Here is a 21,141-nt window from a genome sequence, read left to right on the forward strand (position 1 = left end):
TCTCTTTTGTTGATCCCCCCCCCCCCGGCGAGCTAAAAGCTTCACATCTGGCCGGTAACTTTCCCTCCCTCCATCACTGCTTCCTGTGGGCGGAGCTGTGATGAGTAAAGCTGGCCGGCAGACCAGCGGTCAGCATGTGCAGACAAACAAACTTGCACGCACGTTTTGGCCTTGACAGCATTAATCTACTCTAATGCGAGCGCCCCTCTGACTCACTCACACTGACACACATACAGTGCATACTTCTCTGACATGTCCCATGAAACACTACCAGGTGTTAATGTATTCCTGCAAGCCTCAGCCCTAACGGCAGCCATAGTGAAACACAACCAGGTGTTAATATATTAGTTCAAGATTTACCTCCGAAACGGACAGCTCAGGGTCGGCCTGTTTCACTCTGTCAGCGTCACAGGCCCAGACCGACACAATAAAAGCTCCTGTATCAAAATAAAAGCTCCAGTTTCCTGCATTTCATCCCATAGTCTGTGGTACATAAAGACCGTGTATGCTTTTATTTTGGAAAAAGATGCCAAAAAAACAATTCCTAGAATTTCACTTGTGCCACACATGGTGCGCGCACACACACAAACAGGCTGAGGGCTGATCTGACAGGTAGTGTGTGAGCTGCCTGTCATGTGGTGAATCATTTAGCTTTGGTGTGACAGGCATATGGTGTTGTTTAGGGGAAACAAAGAGGAAATAGAGGACACTAAAGATGGCACCAATCACCTCAGCACAGTGGAACCAATACAGTTATGTGAAGGCAATATTACACCACTGTGGCACTGCTCCCTATCTGATTTGCTGGCTTTTCTGTGAAAGTCAACAAGATGTGAAACCTGGCTGCAGAGATGGCTCATGTTAAGCTAGCATAGCTAAAAGTCCTAATATTTGATAAGACCTTTTTGGCAGTTGAATTGGCAGTTGGAATCTGTGCAGGCCGGTCAAGTTGTTCCACACCAAACTGGGAAACTTGTTTCCTCACAGGGCCTTCTCCCAGCTACAAAGCCTGTAGCACGCTACACTAAACATTAAGATTGTCCTTAATAGAACTTAATAGAACTTATCAGCAGCAAATATCAGCAGACAGGAGTGTCAGTGTACTTTAAATGGAGGCAATGTACAAGGGGAATACAACTGAAGATGAATAGTACAGAAGGCAATGAGAGGAAAAAAGTAAAAGATTGGAAAAGAGTAAGATCAAATCAGTAATTGGATAAATAATTACCAACATTTGGAAGGAGAGAATGAAAAAGAGGATGGGTTAAGTTTTCCAAAATAAACAAATGAAACATTGGACAGAGGAGTGAGAGATAATCAGTGTCATTAGAAATAAAGTGCTAGCTGGCAGCCTGTGCGTCTCGTGCCGGAGTGACTGTGGATCAGTGACACCCAAACCCCAAAAGTCCTCCATCTGTCTGCTGTTATGCGTGTCCATATTGCTCTTTTTTTCCCCCCTCTCCACTGTCATCCCCTCTCTTCTTCTTAGCCCTGAGGACATATGCTCCTCTCAGTATATTTCTCTTTCTTCAGAGTGTGAATCACACCAAAGACCAGCTAAGAGTTCAGTGATTTACGGTTGAAGGTTTTCTCTGGAACTGTGCAGGTTTCCATCTTTCTCTTCTTCTGTATCCTCTAGCTGTTGTTTTCTTCTTCCGCCCTGTCTCCTTAACTTAAACTGAAGCCCCTTAGCAATCTCTACCTCCCTATCTATTTACTGTTACCTCTTTTTTTTACCCCGTCCCGCGACATCTGGATCCTGCGCCCCGCTTCCTTCAGTTGCTCTTCTGCCGCCTGCAGAAGGGAAAAAGAGTGCAAATAAAACAGGTGCCAGACACAACCCCCATACATCCTTCCTCCGTCTCTGTCCCACTTCCAAACTGGACAAGACTAGATTAGGGAAGAGACAGAGGAAAAGATAAGTAAACCGGAACAAAGCCAGACCAGACTGGATCAGATCCAAACACAGTTATATAGATATTTCAGACCAGAGATCCGGAGTCAGAGTCAGACACATGCTTTCGCCTGGAAACACAGATATCATATAAACTCTGCTTGTTTCCTCTGATGTTGCTGACACACTTTGATTAAACCTCCCACTCTGTCTGATGTCCCGTGCCTTTTTTGTGGTCAGAACATAAAGTGACTAAAAGTAAGTCAGTTTTTTTATAGGGTCTGATTTCTCGCTCGCTCGCCTTCATGTTTTCAGAAGCAGGATGTTCACTTCTGGTCTGTACGATTGTATTGGGCTGTGTTTTCTGGGATGTACTGTACTGTGGTGGGAGCTGCTGGGGGGGCCTGACAGTAATTAGAGCCTAATGCCCTGTCACACTGTGGAAGCAAAAAAAAAAAAAAGAGACCTGTCCAGTCAGTCAGTCTGTAAAAACACCTCACCAAATGAAAGCATATGCTTGTGTAGTGGAGCAACACTAGCGAGCAAACCACAGTCTGGATTCAATTTAAGTCATCATCATCCTCATCAGCAAACCCAGACCCCCCCCCTTCTCTACAACCCCCCCTCTCCTCCACCCGGCCTCCAGCTCTGTCAGTCCTATGGGATGTTTTTAAGTGCGCGCTCTTTTGTGTATTTGTGCACATTTATACTTCAGTGTACTATTACAAATATATTACTACACTTTTTCTGTGTATGTGTGTCTGGATACGTACAGGAATGTGTATCTGTTTGTGTAATTGCATGTAAATGTGTGCGCACTGTACTGTATGTGCTCCCAGACGCAGCGCAGCCCCTCTTGTTCTATCTAATTGGCAGGAATTGCTCCACATGGAGCTGATTAATTCCAGACTGCTGGCTCATTAGCGAGTTAATCGACTTGTGCTCCTCCCTCCTTCCCTCCCCTCTTTTGCTTCTCATTTTCTCCCCCTTTTCTGTACATACGCTCAGAACTCTCTTCCACTAACCTTGTTTGCTTTCATAAACGATACACGTGGGCTCTCTCCTTCACAATCTGTCTTTTTCCGTCTCTCAGTATTATCCTCAAATACCCAGAAACCCCCTGTCTTCTTCTCCATTTACTCCTTACACACGCTCTTTGAACCCCAGCCCCCTCTCCCTGCCCCATTGACCCTGACCTGGAAAACTGTAACAAATAAGACCCCCCTTTGGAGGCCCTTCAGATTCCTGCACTCAGTCGAGACCCCAGGCAACCTTTCCCACTGCCTGCCCGTAAAGAAGCTTCCTCCCCAGCCGGGCCAGCCCCGTGACCAACAGCAATGCTGCTCTAAGAGTGGTGATTACCTGTAACCCTTTCCCACATATAATGCAGAGTCAGTGGTGTAGAAGTCCTTAATTTGATACTCAAAGCCCTTCATTTAGAGACTGACTCAACAAGAGGCTGAGAAGCAGTGTTTCACTGCCCTCTCTGGTGGGAAGTATAAAGTCTGAATTATCTTTGTTGCTCTGTTGCACGTGTAACTACAGCCAAAGGTGGTGATCTACTACCAACGTTTACATCAACAGACAACGTAAACATCAACAAGCAACATGATGAGACACAGGGCAACAGGCCCCCTGTACTCCTCCGTTCCACTCACAACTACGGCATTACCATAGCAACTCCTAGTACTACCGCAATTTAAGCTAGCTCAAACGATCTAATACAAATTCTGTTACTGGTAAATTTGACGGCAATAAACCATCTCAAATGTGTTTTAGTTTATATTCAATTATTTTTACCTGAAAGATCCAACCTCCACACAATCGCTTAGATAATTTTTTATCAGTATAAGTTCCTACTCCAGTTGGTCCATTGCGCTATTTTTCAGGCCAGAGAGATCACATGACCCAAAATCTGGGCTGTGATTGGAGCATTTCTGGTGTAATTCTGTATGTTGACCACAAGAGGTCGCTGCTTATCTGACATTTCCAGATCAGAGGAAGTTGACATTTTTCAAAATAAAAGACTACAGTCAACATTGAACATTGACTTTGTCTGTTGATGTTGATGTCAAACTTGATACTTGTATCCCTCCATAACAGTGATGTCACAGTGTAGTAAGAACAACTTCAGGGTGAAGGTTATGTTTAACAAGAAAATATAGCTCCTGCTAAATAACTCTTTAAGGGTACAGCATTAATGCTAAATGAATATAAAAAAAATAAAATAAAATTACGCATTTAGGGCGCCGGTATAGCTCAGTGGTTAAATCATGCGGTCCACGTTCAGTGGCTACAGTCCTTCATGTGGCAGCTCCGGGCTCAACTCTCACCCTTAGCCCTTTTCCGTATGTCATCCCCACTCTCTCTCTTCCTCGCTTTCCAACTCTGTCCACTGTCCTCTCACTTACAAAAGGCCAAAAAAAGAAATATTCACAAATGTATTTTGTGGCATGTATGTAGTATTTTATAATCAAAGCTTAAGGCGTCACAAAATGGACCAATACCTTTAAACACATTTAAAATCGCCTTACTGTGAATTTTACCCTTCATATGTGTACACAGAAGAAAGATTTATGATGATGGCCTTCAACCTATATTTTCCTGGCTGCCACCTGGTCTAACTCTTTAAATGTGTCTCCTTTTCCTTCAGATCAACGCGTGGGCACCTGTTTCTCTGCTCTGGCTAACGGCCGCTGTGCTGGGGAGCTGACTGGTCAGTACACCAAGATGCAGTGCTGCTGTGACACAGGACGCTGCTGGGCTTTGGGTCAGATCCCTGAGATGTGCCCTGTGAGAGGATCTGGTGAGTACACACACAAAGGCATGGTACACAAAACAAAGGATACATAATGATCCAAAGTTTCAGTTGTTGACAAAAACACATGGCTCCAACAACATCGACCCTCGCTGATCCCAGATAAAGTGGATTTAGTTTGAAATCAGGACAGAACATCTATTACCTTCTTCCCCTGCTGACACAAACCTGGCACTCTCCACAATAGTTTGTCTATGACTTGGCATGAGCTCTGGCAGTAAATAAAGCCACGCATGCATGAACGTTTCACAAGCCAAATGAGTTTAACCAAGTAATGTTAAACCAGAGAGGATTTAGGCCATTAGAGAGGGGCTTTGTGTGCGCGACAGAGGGGGGAGAGCATCCACTCTGACTGATGAGCATGATGTCATGAGTACAAACTAAACAGAGAAAAGATGGAAAAGATTTGAGCGGAGATAATGGCCCATCATCTCCTGTGTCAAGCAGGAATTTAGAGGACTTTTCCTCTGCGTGAGACCTTGTGATCCATAACTGATCTGTTACTGATCTTCTGTCACTGGCACCGCCAAAATAAGATGCGGGTGTTTGATTTATTGTTATTGTCAGACAAAGTGAAAACATACAGATAAGCATTCCTGTACTGAACACACACAGACATATACATAAACACAAATACATGCATATATTCAATCACAATACATAAGAAATACTGACACTACATGTGCCTTTGTGAGCTCTGTAAGAAAACAGGGGGTGTAAACACTGACTGTAGTAGTGATTCAAAGTGCTTATCAGCCTGAATAACTATAATAATCCACATAAACTGCATCCACTGACTCGCTCCCTGTGATTTCCAATTCTCTTTTAGATGAGTTCAGGCGCCTGTGTATTGTAGGCGTTCCCCAAGGCCTGCCTCATGCCTACCCCAACGGACACTTCCCCAACGGCAACGGATTCAACTATGGGTTCAAGTTCCCCAGTGTGCCTAATGGTAACGGTAACGGAGGCATCGGTGGCAACGGAGGAGGTAACGGAGGAGGCTTTGGAGGCAATGGAGGAGGACTTCAGACACACCCAAATATAGGTGAGTTGCTTTTTGGTGTTAAATGAGTTATAAAATGATTTTTACAAGTTGTATTGCTATATTTGATTGCTGTGTTTTGTTATCAGGAACGGTGTCTGTGAACGACACCATTGACGTGTGCAAACATTTCACCAACCTGTGTCTGAATGGACGCTGCACTCCCACGCCCACGAGCTACCGCTGCGAGTGCAACATGGGCTACAGACAGGATGTTCGTGGGGAGTGTATTGGTAAGAAATATGCACATATTTGATCAAAGTACATTCTATGTCATTCAGTCAGTCCTCGAGCCACATAGGCAGATAAACTGACTCTGTGACAGTCCCACAGTATATTGCATGCACTGCACTGCCATCTTCTGCTGATTCAAGGAACTTAACACACATTTGGTTTTTGATGCTTGCTGGAAAAATCTGCCAAAATATGAATCATGTGTTTTGTATTCAATATCCAAATACATTTACTCTGGTAGGCAGGAAGCTTGGCAGTCATGTTTTCTTTGTTTGCTTTATTTCTTTCTCTCCAGATGTGGATGAGTGTGTGAGTAAACCATGTACCAATGGAGACTGTGTCAACACAGCTGGATCCTACCACTGCAAGTGCCATGTGGGCTACCAGGGAACACTGTCCAAACAAGCCTGTGTTGGTATGTCAAACTAAGATGCTCGTTAAATTTTAATTTTCTACATATGTATCAATTAAGTAGTTTAATTTCCCTAAATTGTGTGATTCATAAACCGTCTTCCCTCCTCCTCTGCTTGCGTCCTCTCTTTAGATATCGATGAGTGTATTATGAATGGAGTGATGTGTCGCAATGGCCGCTGTGTAAACACGGAGGGAAGCTTCCAGTGTATCTGCAACGCTGGCTTTGAGCTCACTCCTGATGGGAAGAACTGCATCGGTAAGGAACAGCAACACAGAAACAGACCTGCACGTGACTTTGACTTTTACAAACCTGGCCTGAATTCTCCTCTTTCCTCCCAACAGATCACGACGAGTGTGCCACCACCAACATGTGTCACAATGGCATGTGTATCAATGAGGACGGCAGCTTTAAATGTATCTGCAAACCTGGCTTTTCTTTAGCACCCAACGGACGCTACTGTACCGGTATGAATGACTTATAAAGTACAAACACAGACCTCAAGTCTCGAGCCAGTGATTGATTTGGTGTTCATTTAAATCCTGCAGATCCCTTTTGACCCCATTAGTGCACAGTTCTATTGTAGAAGTCAGGTTGTTTGAAACATCCCTGAGGTGCTTCTTAGCACAGTCCAGACGTACACAGAAAGATTTATGTGTGTTTGAAAGCTCTGAGAGCGGCTGCATTCCATTTCAGTCACACCATCACACAGACGCCACAGGTGCATAACCCAAATACTCATGCATCAATCCAGATAATAATCGTCATGACCCGATTGTTCAGAGCTTCAGCTTGATAACCTATCAAGTGCATATTTACCGTGTGAGGTCATTCCCGGAGATATTTACTTATTTGAAATAAACCATCTGTACACACATCTGCCTTAGTTCATAAACCGAAGCCAACATGTGATGTATACATTGTGTTCCCTCTCTACATCAGACATAGACGAGTGTCTCACACCTGGCATTTGTATGAACGGCCGCTGCATCAACTCCGAGGGATCCTTCCGCTGCGAGTGCCCTCCAGGCCTGGCTATAGACGTAGATGGGAGAGTGTGTGTGGACACACACATGAGAACCACCTGCTACGGCGCCATAAAGATGGGCACGTGCTCGCGACCGTTCCCAGGGGCAGTGACCAAGTCTGAGTGCTGCTGTGCCAATCCTGAACACGGGTTCGGAGAGCCCTGCCAGCCCTGCCCCTCCAGAAACTCAGGTAGAATCTTTGATTTGTACTGTTCATTTCTTTTCTTGGAATTCTTTGGGAATTAATTTTATTTAAAAGAAGGAAACATGATTATTTGTCTCATCTTTTCTTATTGTGTATCTTTCAGCGGAGTTCCAGGCTGTTTGCAGCAGTGGTATTGGCATTACAGCTGATGGCAGAGGTGAGTGTGTTGTTCATGAATGTTAATGTGCTGTTTAAACACACATACCCCTTTTATATGTACATATTACCTGTCCTCCTTAAGACATCAATGAGTGCGCCCTGGACCCAGACATATGTCAGAACGGCATCTGTGAGAACCTGAGAGGAAGCTACCGCTGCATCTGTAACATCGGTTACGAGTCTGACACCAGTGGCAAGAACTGTGTTGGTGAGTCGGATCAACAGTCTGATTTAACAAGACATCCAGAGGTAGCAAAGGGAGCATGTATCTGTTATAAAGTGTAACTAAGAGCCTGAGAGTCATCAGCTAATCTTACATCACTGTTTATTGTTCACTTCCTTGCAGACATCAATGAGTGTCTGGTGAACCGTCTGCTTTGCGACAACGGCCTGTGCAGAAACACTCCCGGCTCTTACACCTGCTCCTGTCCCAAAGGATATGTCTTCAAGCCCGAGTCAGAGACCTGCGAGGGTGAGCACACACACACACACATATACAGTATATTCTCTCTGACACACACAATTGTGCGTGCCGCCTCTTATCCACATGTGTTTTGTTGTTCTTAACGAAAATCAGCGTCATTATGCAGTGACATTATTACCAGATGTGTTGCATTAGTTCCCAGTAAACACGAGGCCCATGGAAAGAAGACGCACACTCATTGTGCTGGTGACCGCCAAGCAGGGATGATGACCCATCTGATTCAGCCCTCTCAGCCCTGACCTGAGGTGTGTTTGCACATGTTTCAGATATCAACGAATGCGAATCCAGCCCGTGCATCAATGGAGCGTGTCGCAACGTGGCCGGGTCCTTCAACTGCGAGTGCACACACGGCAGCAAGCTGGACTCCACCAACACCATCTGCGTGGGTAAGACATCCCTCCTCCCGAGCGCCTGATGCAAATTAGAGCAGCACCGCGGGGTCCTCGTGTGAGATAATGACTACACACTTAGACACGTGTGTCAATGGGAAATAAGTCATTTTGTGTAATCATCCTAATGAAGGTTTACTCTCCACTTTTGTAAACAAACACTTACATGGTTCAGGTTTCCAGGAGCCATCCAGAGGCATTATTAGCATCAGATGTTGGGCAGAATGGCACGCACGGATGATTTATCAGATAAATACTTGCATGCATGGCTTGAGTCGACATGGATAATGCTTTATTTCATAGAGATTTGCCTCTGATTCAAATTGGCATGTGATGTGTACTCTGCTGAGGTTTGTTACAGTTGGGAAATCATTCTGAGAAAGCGACATGCTAATAAAGAATACAGATGTTTTTGTAACTGGAAGGGAGAGTGACTCACTAAATAAATACTCATACATGAGGCATGAGCTGGCGATGTCAGAGGTCCACTAAATCCTCCGGTGTGATTCATTGCTGTGTTCGGTTTTAAGCCCCATCACTCAGCAGGGGGAGAAGGAGAAAGTAAAGTGTGGTTTTGTGTTTGGGTGGCCTTGTGGCTTTGGAGGAAAGGTGTTGTGTTATGACTGTACACTTTCAGTTCATTAGGAGTGTAATAGCATGGGGTTAAATGTAATGATTGATGAGTCTTACTCAGTTTGTAGCCAGAGAGGAGAGTTTAAGGTGGCATTGTGAGTATTTTTGTGGTCTATTTGGTTGCTATAGTTAAATGATACTTCGACCACTAGAGGAGCTTTGGATTAATGATTTGATGTGTCAGCTCTACTGGTACATTATAAACAAACAGATCTGTTAGGCCCAGTGAGGAAACACTGTGTTTACAAGAAAACAGCATGCAAATGTTTGACTCTTCTCCGTCATTGCTTTGGCTCCACAGACAGCATGAAGAGCACGTGCTGGCTGACGATACAAGACAGCCGCTGCGAGGTCAACATCAATGGGGCCACGCTGAAGTCTGAGTGCTGCTCCACGCTGGGAGCCGCCTGGGGAAGCCCCTGTGAACGCTGCGAGATCGGTCAGTACATACGCACATACTGTTACGTTCCTTGAAGATGGTTAGGGGATGAGGGGGGTAACAATAAAATAAAACCCAGGGAAGAGAAGGGAGGAATTTATTGACAAACTAAAGAACAAACAACAAAGAAGCCGATCGATCACAAACAGCAAAGAACAAACACTAAGGCCTTGAAGGAAACACCCTCCTTCCACTGAAGGAGTAAGCACTAGTGGAGATCTCACTTCTGACACACGCAGCCGAATGACCCACTGGCACTGGCTGCCTCCTCTCTCTCCTGCTCTTTATACTCTTCCTTGAAGTTGGAACGGGTGAGCTAAATCACCTGCTGCAGTGACGGGAGAGCAGCACCTGAGGAGCACACAGGAGAGAGAACACCACAGCACACACGACACATCACACATACGTAACTCTGACGATTTGTATGATATAGGCTCGAAGGTTTTTCAGAAGTCTAATCAAACTACAGGTAAAATATGTTATGAATGAAGTCTGAAATTTGGGGAAAATAATCCTGGTTTTATGCTAAGACCTACTTTTTAATTGTATATATCATTATCAAGAACATTATTGATACAGTGTTAACACATGAGCAAATGAGTAAGGGGCAAATGCATTGATATTTTGGTCAGGTAGAATGACCCTACACCTTGACTCTATATGAAGTGATCATACATTAAATGTCTTTAATCCTCTCACCTCTCCTCAGACACCGCCTGCTCCCGAGGATTCGCTCGTATGAAGGGCGTTGTCTGTGAAGGTAAGACATTTGATAACTTAATGAACGGTGACCAACCTTCGAGCTCCCGTGAAATCCTTTTATCTTTTTGTCCTTGTAACGTGCCTGTATGTTTTCTCCGTATGCTGCTTTAATATATATGTATGTTACTGTGTGTTTCCCCCGCTCCCTGCAGACATTAATGAGTGTGAGGTGTTCCCTGGTGTGTGTACCAACGGCCGCTGTATGAACACCCAGGGCTCGTTCCGCTGCGAGTGTGCTGAGGGTCTGACCTTGGACAGCACTGGACGCACATGTGTGGGTAAGAGAGCCATACGAAAAGAAGATCACACATCCCCTTTATTGTTATATAAACTGTTATTTCCAGTGACTTATATATTACTGTACAAAAAAGAAACAGAGTTGACTTTTAATTTCATAATAAACGTTTCTAGATATGCGTAGCGAGCAGTGCTTCATGAAGTGGCACGAGGATGAGTGTGGTGCGCCACTGCCTGGAAGATACCGTGTGGACATGTGCTGCTGCTCAGTGGGTGCTGCCTGGGGTGTCGACTGTGAGGAGTGTCCCAAGCCAGGCACACCTGAGTATAGAACCATCTGTCCTAGAGGGCCCGGCTTCGCCAACAGAGGAGATATCCTGACCGGCAGGTCGTTCTACAAAGGTACCAAGACTTTACGACTCACTGAATAAGGTCGCTTGAATCCTTTGTGACAACATGAGTACTATACTTCAGTGACCTCTTGGAATCTCTGCAATCTTAGTTTAAATTTAATATAACGTATTTCTCCCCAGATGTAAACGAGTGTAAGGTGTTCCAGGGTCTGTGTACTTATGGAAATTGCCGGAACACCATCGGCAGTTTCAAATGTCGCTGCAACAACGGCTTTGCTCTGACTGCTGAAGAAAGGAACTGCACAGGTAAGTGGTAAACAGTTCATCTGAGTGAAACATTTCTCTTACAATCAGTAAGCAGTTGCTCAGTGCCCCTTTTTGATATCTTTCTTTTTTTTCAGACATTGATGAGTGCCGCATCTCCCCGGACTTGTGTGGTCACGGTACCTGTGTCAACACACCTGGAAGCTTTGAGTGTGAATGCTTCGAGGGCTACGAGAGCGGCTTCATGATGATGAAGAACTGCATGGGTAAGCTGGAAGCGAATTAATGATGAAATCACAGTCCATCTTTCCAATACATTCAACTTTTGGCTCTTTTATTCATTTGTTCCTCCTTTCTTCTCTCTCCTCCTCCCTGCTGACAGACATTGACGAGTGTGAGAGGAACCCCCTGTTGTGTCGTGGAGGAACCTGCCTGAACACCGAGGGGAGCTATGAGTGTGAATGTCCCACCGGACACTCGCTCAGCACCGACGGATCTGCCTGTGAAGGTGAGCCACACACCATACAGCAGACACACATATACAGAATGCATCCACACACAGACAGGCTCACCTGTGGTTATACAACATACTCATGACATTTAGTTAGAAAGCTAATGAACTTCAAAACTCAGTAAGTCCCTTAAAACTACTTTCACACAGCAAACTTTGTTTCTCTTCTTTAACTTTTTATTATAATCTTATAAAATGTCTTATTCTCTGTACATGTTTGCTCTCCCTTCAGATGTGAACGAGTGCCAGCTGAGTGACAACTTGTGCAAGAATGGGCAGTGCATCAACATGCCGGGAACCTACCAGTGCTCCTGTGACACCGGTTACCAGGCAACGCCAGACCGACAGGGCTGTGTTGGTGAGTGGTACAAACTAAATCCAGATAAATAAACACCTATGCTGGCTTTTTTGGAACCTATGTAATTCTAATCTAATGGGACGTGGATGCCTTACCTGTATTTGTGACCTTCCTCTGCAGATATTGATGAGTGTACCATCATGAACGGAGGCTGTGAGACCCACTGCACCAACTCAGAGGGCAGCTACGAGTGCAGCTGTAGTGAGGGCTACGCTCTGATGCCTGACCTCAGGACCTGTTCAGGTAATAAAGCACAGGATAATACAGTATAAATGTGTTTCAAAGAGCTCTTTCCCAGAAACTAATATGCACCTATAATGCATTAAAATGTATTACTGCTGTTTCTATCAGATATTGATGAGTGTGAGGAGACTCCAGACATCTGTGACGGAGGCCAGTGTACCAACATTCCCGGGGAATACCGCTGTCTGTGTTACGATGGCTTCATGGCGTCTATGGACATGAGGACATGTATCGGTGAGGGGAAAAACAATACTTGCACATGCTTATGAACTCTTCCCTTCTTTTCCATGTTTTTTTTGCCTTTCACGTTAATTTATTCATCCAGCCTCTCTGACCTGATCTTTGGGACCGTGCCTGTCGGGCTCATTTCCTGTCACTCTAATCTCATAAGACCAGAACGTTCACTTATTATCTGCGTCTGTCCATCTCCGTCTGTCCAGATGTGAACGAGTGTGACTTGAACCCAAACATCTGCCTCCACGGCGACTGCGAGAACACCAAAGGCTCCTTCATCTGCCACTGTCAGCTGGGATACTTTGTCAAGAAGGGATCCACGGGCTGCACAGGTACACACACATGAACTCACACACAGGGGCTGCTGCTGAGAGGGTCTGGGCCTCTGTGCGTCCATCTCTGAGTGGAGTGTTGAGACAGGTCACTCATGCATACACTAGTTTCAGGTCTACAATTTTTAAAAGGATCATTAATTCATGACTCGCTACTTATAGAATTACAAACTGCTGAGCAAAAAGTCAGATTGTCCTATGTCTCAAAAAACTACCGCTGCAATATTCTTTAGACTTTTTTATGTTAAAGGGGAAACAGCCAGTACAAAAATGTGTGCTGCTGCCTGTTTATCAGCTAAGTTGTCTCCTAATCTCTCCAGATGTTGATGAGTGTGAGATCGGGGCTCACAACTGTGACATGCATGCTGCCTGCATCAACGTGCCTGGAAGCTTTAAATGTCGCTGCCGAGACGGGTGGATAGGAGACGGCATCAAGTGTGTTGGTGAGTACATGTTTGTTTTAAGACAAAATAAAAGCACAAATATGTTTCTTTTGTCAGTGAAGAATATTTCTGATGAACTTCAACCAAGTTTTACTCCCTCTCCTTCTGCAGATCAGGACGAATGCTCCGCAGAAGACCACAACTGCAACCCCAATGCAGACTGCGTCAACACACCGGGATCGTACAGGTGCACATGCAAGGAAGGGTTCAATGGAGACGGATTTTCGTGCTCTGGTAAGATGACTAAAACTCGCTAACTAAATCCAAACCCTACATTGAGTTTCTTGCACGCTTAATTTAAAATGCACTGGTTCTTTTTTGTTTCAGACATGGATGAGTGTGCAGACAACGTGAACCTGTGCGAGAACGGCCAGTGTCTGAACGCTCCTGGTGGCTACCGCTGCGAGTGTGAGATGGGCTTCACTCCTACAGAGGACAGCAAGGCCTGTCAAGGTACTGCATCCATTCGGTCACACTGACTTCTACGTTTTACTATTCGTGTAACTAACACGGTCTCTCTTTCTCCGCCACCTTTACTACAGACATCGATGAGTGTAATTTCCAGAACATCTGCGTGTTTGGAACGTGCCAGAACCTTCCCGGGATGTTCCGCTGTGTGTGTGATGATGGTTATGAGCTGGACCGCAGTGGAGGAAACTGCACTGGTAAGTGTCGTAGCTCTGTAACTGTAGCTCCAGAATCACTCAGTTCAGACGCTGTGTCAAAATAATAGTTCAAAATATTCTCATGTTATAAAATATCCAACTTGTCCAAAATGTATCTACTTAAGACATTTATTCTTGTAATTTCTCTGTTTTTGTGCAGCTTACCCACAATCCCCCTCTGTTAGTTTGAGACATTAACATGTATTGGAATATTTGAAGTAGAAAAAGTATTTTTAGGTCATTTATTTATGGCAGCATATAGTCCAATAGATTACTTATACGTGTCTGAAAGGTTGCTTAATTTGTGTGTGTGTGTGTCACTGTGTTCTGCAGACATCAACGAGTGTGCAGACCCCGTGAACTGCATCAACGGGCTGTGTGTGAACACTCCAGGGAGCTACCTGTGCAACTGCCCAGCTGACTTTCAGCTAAACCCCACCGGAGTGGGCTGCGTGGGTGAGTAACACTTAAAGCTGGCCTCCTTTACCATCGCAAGGAGCAAGTTCTGAAATCAGTGAGACTTCAGCTGAAGGAGCTGCATCCCTTTATTCTTAAAGCAAATTAGAATTACTATTTATTTTATAGTTGTTTTAATTTAAAATGTTATCATTTGCATACAAACCCTCCTTAACAGCATAATTATCAAGTCAACACCTGATTCAACTCCCTAAGTAACATAATCAGTGCATTGCATCCGTATTTATCATAACATAACACCACACTTTATTGCATTCATACTCTTAGACTCTGTCCTGTTTAATGAAAGATAACATTCATGTGTTCATAAACAAACACGTGTCTTTCTTAGATATCCGTGTTGGAAACTGCTTCCTGGATATCCTCGCACGCGGCGACGGAGGAATCTCCTGCAGCGCCGAGATCGGAGTGAGCGTGACCCGCGCTTCCTGTTGCTGCTCCCTGGGAGGAGCCTGGGGAAACCCCTGTGAACTTTGCCCCGCCCCCAATTCCAGTATGTGCACAGGACCTCAATCAATCAATAACTTATATCTTCTGCAAAATGCACAAGCATCATAGTTAAAACACCGTCTGTCTCTGTGTTGTCTTTAGCGGAGTATAAGACTCTGTGTCCAGGAGGAGAGGGATTCAGACCCAACCCCATCACTGTCATCCTGGAAGGTAAACCATCCATCTCCCTGTTTTACAGTCATGTTTTGAATTTGAAAGCAGCTACAGTGGATGTAGCTTCAAAACGATAAACTTTGACTTCAATGTCAGAATGAAAAATGCCTCTACATAAAATCAATACACTAGTGGCATCTATTGATGTAACACTGTGAATTATTCTCCAGATATTGATGAGTGCCAAGAGCTGCCAGGTCTCTGCCAGGGCGGAAACTGTGTTAACACCTTTGGTAGTTTCCAGTGTGAATGTCCAGCAGGCTACTATCTGAATGAGGAGACTCGCATCTGTGAGGGTAAGAACTGAAGCGTAATCACGCTGAATAAATGATTGGTTTATGGTACTTACATTAGCTTTATACAGTTTGTTATAGATAAATTAACAACCTGCTCCCACTTCCTAATTTTATTATGTGTGATAAATCTTTACGTGCAGATATCGACGAGTGCACATCCCACATTGGGATCTGTGGACCCGGTACCTGCTACAACACTCTGGGTAACTACACCTGTGTGTGCCCCCCTGAATACATGCAGGTCAATGGAGGAAACAACTGCATGGGTGAGTAGGAAAGTCCTCTCCTGGACTGACAAGGCCTCTGAAATAACTACTGAAAAGTACATTTGAAAAATAAACATTTTTAGATTTTAAATTAAAAGTACTGATTATCGTCCCCCTTGTGCAGACATGAGGAAGAGCGTGTGTTACCGTAACTTCAACGACACGTGTGAGAACGAGCTGTCCTTCAACATGACCAAGAAGATGTGCTGCTGTGCCTACAACGTGGGGAAAGCCTGGAACAAGCCGTGTGAGGCCTGTCCAACTCCAGCCACATGTAGGTGTCACATGATGAAAATATATGAGCACATTTTATGACTTTTATGTTACTAAGTGTCTCCTGTTGTGCTCTATTTCAGCTGAGTACCAGTTACTGTGTGGTAACCAGGCTCCTGGCTTCATCATCGACATCCACACTGGCAAACCAATTGGTAAGGTCATCACAAGGTCAAAACTGCTTCAACAGAGTACAAAACTAGTTCTGGTACATGTTTATAATATAACATTGTGTGGTGTTGTTCTGTGCAGATATTGATGAGTGCAGGGAGATCCCCGGCATCTGTCAAAATGGTGTGTGTATCAACCAGATCGGGAGCTTCCGCTGTGAATGTCCAATGGGCTTCAGCTACAACAACATACTTCTCATCTGTGAAGGTAAAGCTCCGTCCTCACACAATATATTCTCCTGAAAATGCATCAAAGGAAGATGTTAGTAACTACAAAACACCCACTTATTATGAAACAATATGCACATATGTTTTCTTTCTTTGTCCCTCAATCCCAACATACACGAAAACAACAGACATAGCATCTCCTCATATCACCATGCTGCTTAATCATTGCATGCTTGTGTGTCCTGTATACAGTAAAGAGTGTATACTTTCGGCTCGCACAAACACTTACCAGTCACATACAGGTTTGCACACAAACACACACACACACACACACACATATACGGTTACACTCACTCACTGGTGAGAGGCACTTAAACTAGCAGTCCACTCAGTGGAGTTAATGCTGCCTCTCCTACATGAAGTATGCCCCTCTAACAAAGAGTGTAGTGGCTCTAAATAGGAGCTCCTGCATGGACGTTCAATCATCCGTACCCTGCCTCATCTACCTGAGCAGTAACAGAGCCAAAATGGAGCTGTTGTGTTTTCTCTCCTGCTGCTCTGAGCTGACAGTTATGGAGCCTGTGACTGATGTCCACTGTTTCTCTCCCCCTGTGCAGATATTGATGAGTGTAACAGCGGGGACAACCTGTGCCAACGCAACGCCAACTGTATCAACATCCCAGGCAGCTACCGCTGCGAGTGCTCGCCTGGATTCAAACTGTCGCCTAACGGGGCCTGTGTGGGTGAGTCCAGCCTGTCTGACAGGCCGTACTGGGGTTTCCCGTCCTATAATAGCAGGGAGGTGGACAGTTAGACTGATTGTGTAGTGGAATTTATTGTAATTTGAATCCAGGGTACCGTGGAAAATCTTTATACCAGCTCCTGACTGATAAAACAGTACTTGGGAGCTAGCTCAATTATAGGCTAAAATAATAGTTTCAGACCTTTAATACAATTAGTTTTCTTTTTCAGACCGTAACGAGTGCCAGGAGATTCCAAACGTCTGCAGCCATGGAGAGTGTATTGATACGCAGGGAAGCTATCGCTGTCTCTGCCACAACGGCTTCAAGGCTACAGCTGATCTGACCATGTGCATGGGTGAGAGGCTCCTTCTACATCCAAGCTACGGCATAAGGAGTAGCCACATAATGCAAACTTTTATATAAGAGGTTGCTTTAAACACTGTTCTTCCTGTGTGTATTTTAGACATCGATGAGTGCGACAGGCAGCCGTGTGGCAACGGAACCTGTAAAAACACAGTGGGATCATATAACTGCCTCTGCTTCCCCGGCTTTGAGCTGACACACAACAACGACTGCATGGGTAAGGGTCACTTCCTGCTCTGTTCTACAAAGGTCAACAGCACTTTTCTTTTAGGGGTCAAAAATATTAACATGGGTTGAGATGTATTTTTGAAGATTTTTGGACAGGCATCAAATAAAAATAGATTTAAAATCTTGTTATTTTTTACTTTTCTTTGGCTTTACAGGGGAAAAATATCAGACCGCATTTAACCGAACTTTGCCAATGTAATAAAGATAATTATACATAAGCCAGCTTTGTCAGGAACGCTTGATGCCAGGGAAAACATATTTCTTGAATTTGCTTCCTGTTGCTGCTGTTTGCCAGTGAATAGACAAACTATTGAGAGAGTTCTAATCCTCTTAATGTTTACTTTACAGACGTAGATGAGTGCAGCGCTCTCCAAGGCCAAGTGTGCAGGAATGGACAGTGTATCAATGGTCTGGGCTCCTTCCAGTGTCTCTGCCATGAGGGTTATGAGAACACTCAGGATGGGAAGAACTGTGTCGGTAAGTCAGCGAATAAATGTACAAAAAAAACAGTAAGAGCATGGTGGCAGAGGAAACGTACATATACAAACTTTCCATTTTTTTCACAGATATCAACGAGTGTGTGAGTCTGCCCGGCACGTGCTCTCCGGGAACTTGTCAGAATCTGGACGGATCTTTCAGATGTATCTGCCCTCCTGGGTATGAGGTGCAAAATGACCAGTGTATAGGTGAGATGCAAACACATACACTCAGAGAAGTACAACTTCAGCACACGTGCCTATTCTCACCATCTGTTTGTACGCTCCCTTCCTAGATATCAATGAGTGTGAGGTGGAGCCCAACATCTGCCAGTTTGGCACCTGCACCAACACCCCGGGAAGCTTCCAGTGCACCTGCCAGCCGGGCTTCGTTCTCTCCGACAACAAACGGCGCTGCTACGGTGAGAGAAGCTGTTAGTTAACTTCAGGCCACAGCGGACACTGTGGATGAATACATGTGGTAATCTGACACATTTTTTCACCCTTACTTCTTATAACAGATACCAGAGAGAGCTTCTGTTTCACCAAATTCGAGGCAGGAAAATGCTCCGTCCCCAAAGCTTTCAACACCACCAAGGCCAAGTGCTGCTGCAGCAAGATGCCCGGCGAGGGCTGGGGACTCCCCTGTGAGCTGTGCCCACGAGAGAGCGAGGGTGAGTAACACAGACAGACACACACACACCAAACACAAAGTTTTAATTAACATACACATGCACAAAAAGACAATTGTAAAATAATGAAGCTGACCTTTTCATGTGTGTCCTCAGCTGCTTTTGACACTCTGTGTCCCTACGGCCACGGAGCTCTGCCCGGACCAAGCAACGCTCGAGAAGGTGAGAGTTAAACCTTAGATCATATCCCTGGAATCTGGCAGCGAATTAAAGAGGTCTTATATCTGTTTTAAATTAATGCTAACTTTTTTTTGCTCTCTGTAGACATGAACGAGTGTCTGGATAACCCAGGAATCTGCCAGAATGGTATCTGCATTAACACAGATGGGTCGTTCCGTTGTGAATGCCCCTTCGGATACAACCTGGATTACACTGGAGTCAACTGTGTTGGTAAGAAATGTTCAGCAACCAAATGATGTATCCTGTGATGTGAGTTATTTTGAGTAAATCATTGAATAGTTAAGAAAGAGAAGAAAATCAATGGCTTCATTAGCGTGTCTCAGAATTTGTCATCTGAATGAGTTTTATCACCCGGCTCTGATGTTCTTTTTCTCCATGCACCAGTAGCACCAGAGCACATCTTTTTCCTGCAGTACAGCCTGATCTATTTTGGGGCTAACATTAAAGCCGCTGATGAGTGCTTTTAAAATCTCATGTTCAGTATAAATGTTTCATTGGTTTTAATTGCCTCCTATATCTGCCCCTTCTCTCCTTCCTCTCCAGACACGGACGAGTGCTCCATAGGGAACCCGTGTGGAAATGGAACCTGCACTAATGTGGTGGGAGGTTTCGAGTGTTCGTGCCAGGAGGGCTTTGAGCCTGGACCCATGATGACCTGTGAAGGTCAGTTTTTCACACAGTGACACACATTTGCACAGCTACTCTGCTTTTCTAAATCATTAATAATATCGTTAATTTAAAATCTCTGACTCCAGACATCAACGAGTGCTCCCAGAATCCTCTGCTGTGTGCCTTCCGGTGCGTTAACACCTTTGGTTCCTATGAGTGTATGTGTCCTGCTGGCTACGTGCTGAGAGATGACCAGCGCATGTGCAGAGGTGAGAGGGCACTTTAAGCAGCTTGACTCCTGTTATCGCTGATTTTTCATTACTTGTTGTTTGTATTTATAACAACTGTTTTATTTAAGCTGACTGTTGTTGTTGTTTACCGATTGGCCCACTCTTATTGTCCCTCACCAGATCACGACGAGTGTGCTGAGGGTCTGGATGACTGTGACTCCAAGGGTATGACCTGTAAGAACCTGATCGGTACCTTCATGTGTATCTGCCCTCCTGGCATGCAGCGCAGACCAGATGGAGAGGGATGTATGGGTGAGTAAAAGTCTTTCAGCCAACCTGCTGTTGTTCCTGTGTTTATCTGCCTCTTTGCTCTCTTCATCCTGCTGTCTTTTCCTCAATACAACGGCAGATCTGAACGAGTGCCGTGCCAAGCCGGGCATCTGTAAGAACGGGCGTTGTGTCAACACGGTGGGAAGCTACCGCTGCGAGTGCAATGACGGTTTCGAGTCGAGCTCCACTGGAACTGAATGTATCGGTAAGATCAGATACAGCTGAAGAACACTGTTGGGTTCAAGACACACAACCAAATAGCAGCCAAAAGTCCCAATCCTCCATCTCTGATCTTGAATCCCCCATTTCCTCCTGTCCCTTAGATAACCGAAAGGGCTACTGTTATGCAGAGGTCCTACAGACGATGTGCCAGCAGTCGTCCACCAGCAGGAACAGCGTGACAAAGTCTGAGTGCTGCTGCAATGCGGGCCGAGGCTGGGGGTCACAGTGTGAGCTCTGCCCGCTGCCTGGCACTGTACAGTACAAGAAGATGTGCCCACTTGGACCTGGCTACACCACAGACGGAAGAGGTGAGGAGCTCTGCCGAGTCATATGATGAAGTGTTGTTTGATTTAATCACTACTGTCTTTTAAAGTAGGTACTGTAAGTGAATAAAAATGAAGCCAGAAGAGAGCTCAGTGTTGAATGTGTTGTAAAATCTCGCTGTACTTCCAGACATCAACGAGTGCCAGGTGATGCCAGATCTGTGTCGTAACGGTCAGTGCATCAACACCATCGGATCTTTCCGCTGTCACTGTAACGTGGGCTACAAAACTGACTTCACTGCAACTTCCTGTGTTGGTATGTCTGCTCTCTTTTCAGCAAATATATGAATAGC

At 44.9% G+C, this 21,141-nt stretch overlaps 1 protein-coding gene across 1 annotated transcript in view; it reads left to right on the plus strand.

Moving 5' to 3' along the window:
- Nucleotides 1-21,141, plus strand: part of fbn2b (fibrillin 2b) — a 59,873-nt gene that overhangs the window by 34,216 nt on the left and 4,516 nt on the right. Inside the window, exons 9-57 of the mRNA XM_069679663.1 lie at nt 4,548-4,700; nt 5,542-5,757; nt 5,844-5,987; nt 6,284-6,403; nt 6,533-6,658; nt 6,745-6,867; nt 7,343-7,618; nt 7,737-7,790; nt 7,875-8,000; nt 8,139-8,264; nt 8,543-8,662; nt 9,600-9,737; nt 10,447-10,497; nt 10,652-10,777; nt 10,911-11,138; nt 11,270-11,395; nt 11,491-11,619; nt 11,736-11,861; nt 12,097-12,222; nt 12,343-12,465; nt 12,574-12,699; nt 12,906-13,031; nt 13,352-13,474; nt 13,586-13,708; nt 13,802-13,927; nt 14,017-14,139; nt 14,473-14,595; nt 14,948-15,109; nt 15,208-15,276; nt 15,450-15,575; nt 15,716-15,841; nt 15,966-16,115; nt 16,198-16,269; nt 16,367-16,492; nt 17,070-17,195; nt 17,425-17,550; nt 17,659-17,775; nt 18,135-18,263; nt 18,353-18,472; nt 18,559-18,684; nt 18,784-18,936; nt 19,051-19,116; nt 19,219-19,344; nt 19,678-19,797; nt 19,890-20,012; nt 20,154-20,285; nt 20,383-20,508; nt 20,627-20,833; nt 20,979-21,104. Of these exons, the coding sequence (XP_069535764.1) occupies nt 4,548-4,700; nt 5,542-5,757; nt 5,844-5,987; nt 6,284-6,403; nt 6,533-6,658; nt 6,745-6,867; nt 7,343-7,618; nt 7,737-7,790; nt 7,875-8,000; nt 8,139-8,264; nt 8,543-8,662; nt 9,600-9,737; nt 10,447-10,497; nt 10,652-10,777; nt 10,911-11,138; nt 11,270-11,395; nt 11,491-11,619; nt 11,736-11,861; nt 12,097-12,222; nt 12,343-12,465; nt 12,574-12,699; nt 12,906-13,031; nt 13,352-13,474; nt 13,586-13,708; nt 13,802-13,927; nt 14,017-14,139; nt 14,473-14,595; nt 14,948-15,109; nt 15,208-15,276; nt 15,450-15,575; nt 15,716-15,841; nt 15,966-16,115; nt 16,198-16,269; nt 16,367-16,492; nt 17,070-17,195; nt 17,425-17,550; nt 17,659-17,775; nt 18,135-18,263; nt 18,353-18,472; nt 18,559-18,684; nt 18,784-18,936; nt 19,051-19,116; nt 19,219-19,344; nt 19,678-19,797; nt 19,890-20,012; nt 20,154-20,285; nt 20,383-20,508; nt 20,627-20,833; nt 20,979-21,104 (6,381 nt within the window). The remainder of the gene's footprint in view (nt 1-4,547; nt 4,701-5,541; nt 5,758-5,843; nt 5,988-6,283; nt 6,404-6,532; nt 6,659-6,744; nt 6,868-7,342; nt 7,619-7,736; nt 7,791-7,874; nt 8,001-8,138; nt 8,265-8,542; nt 8,663-9,599; nt 9,738-10,446; nt 10,498-10,651; nt 10,778-10,910; nt 11,139-11,269; nt 11,396-11,490; nt 11,620-11,735; nt 11,862-12,096; nt 12,223-12,342; nt 12,466-12,573; nt 12,700-12,905; nt 13,032-13,351; nt 13,475-13,585; nt 13,709-13,801; nt 13,928-14,016; nt 14,140-14,472; nt 14,596-14,947; nt 15,110-15,207; nt 15,277-15,449; nt 15,576-15,715; nt 15,842-15,965; nt 16,116-16,197; nt 16,270-16,366; nt 16,493-17,069; nt 17,196-17,424; nt 17,551-17,658; nt 17,776-18,134; nt 18,264-18,352; nt 18,473-18,558; nt 18,685-18,783; nt 18,937-19,050; nt 19,117-19,218; nt 19,345-19,677; nt 19,798-19,889; nt 20,013-20,153; nt 20,286-20,382; nt 20,509-20,626; nt 20,834-20,978; nt 21,105-21,141) is intronic.

The sequence above is a fragment of the Semicossyphus pulcher genome, unplaced genomic scaffold (genome assembly GCF_022749685.1).
Source record: "Semicossyphus pulcher isolate SPU_LCO1_2020_fin unplaced genomic scaffold, fSemPul1.0.p SCAF_4, whole genome shotgun sequence".
Lineage (NCBI taxonomy): Eukaryota > Metazoa > Chordata > Actinopteri > Labriformes > Labridae > Semicossyphus > Semicossyphus pulcher.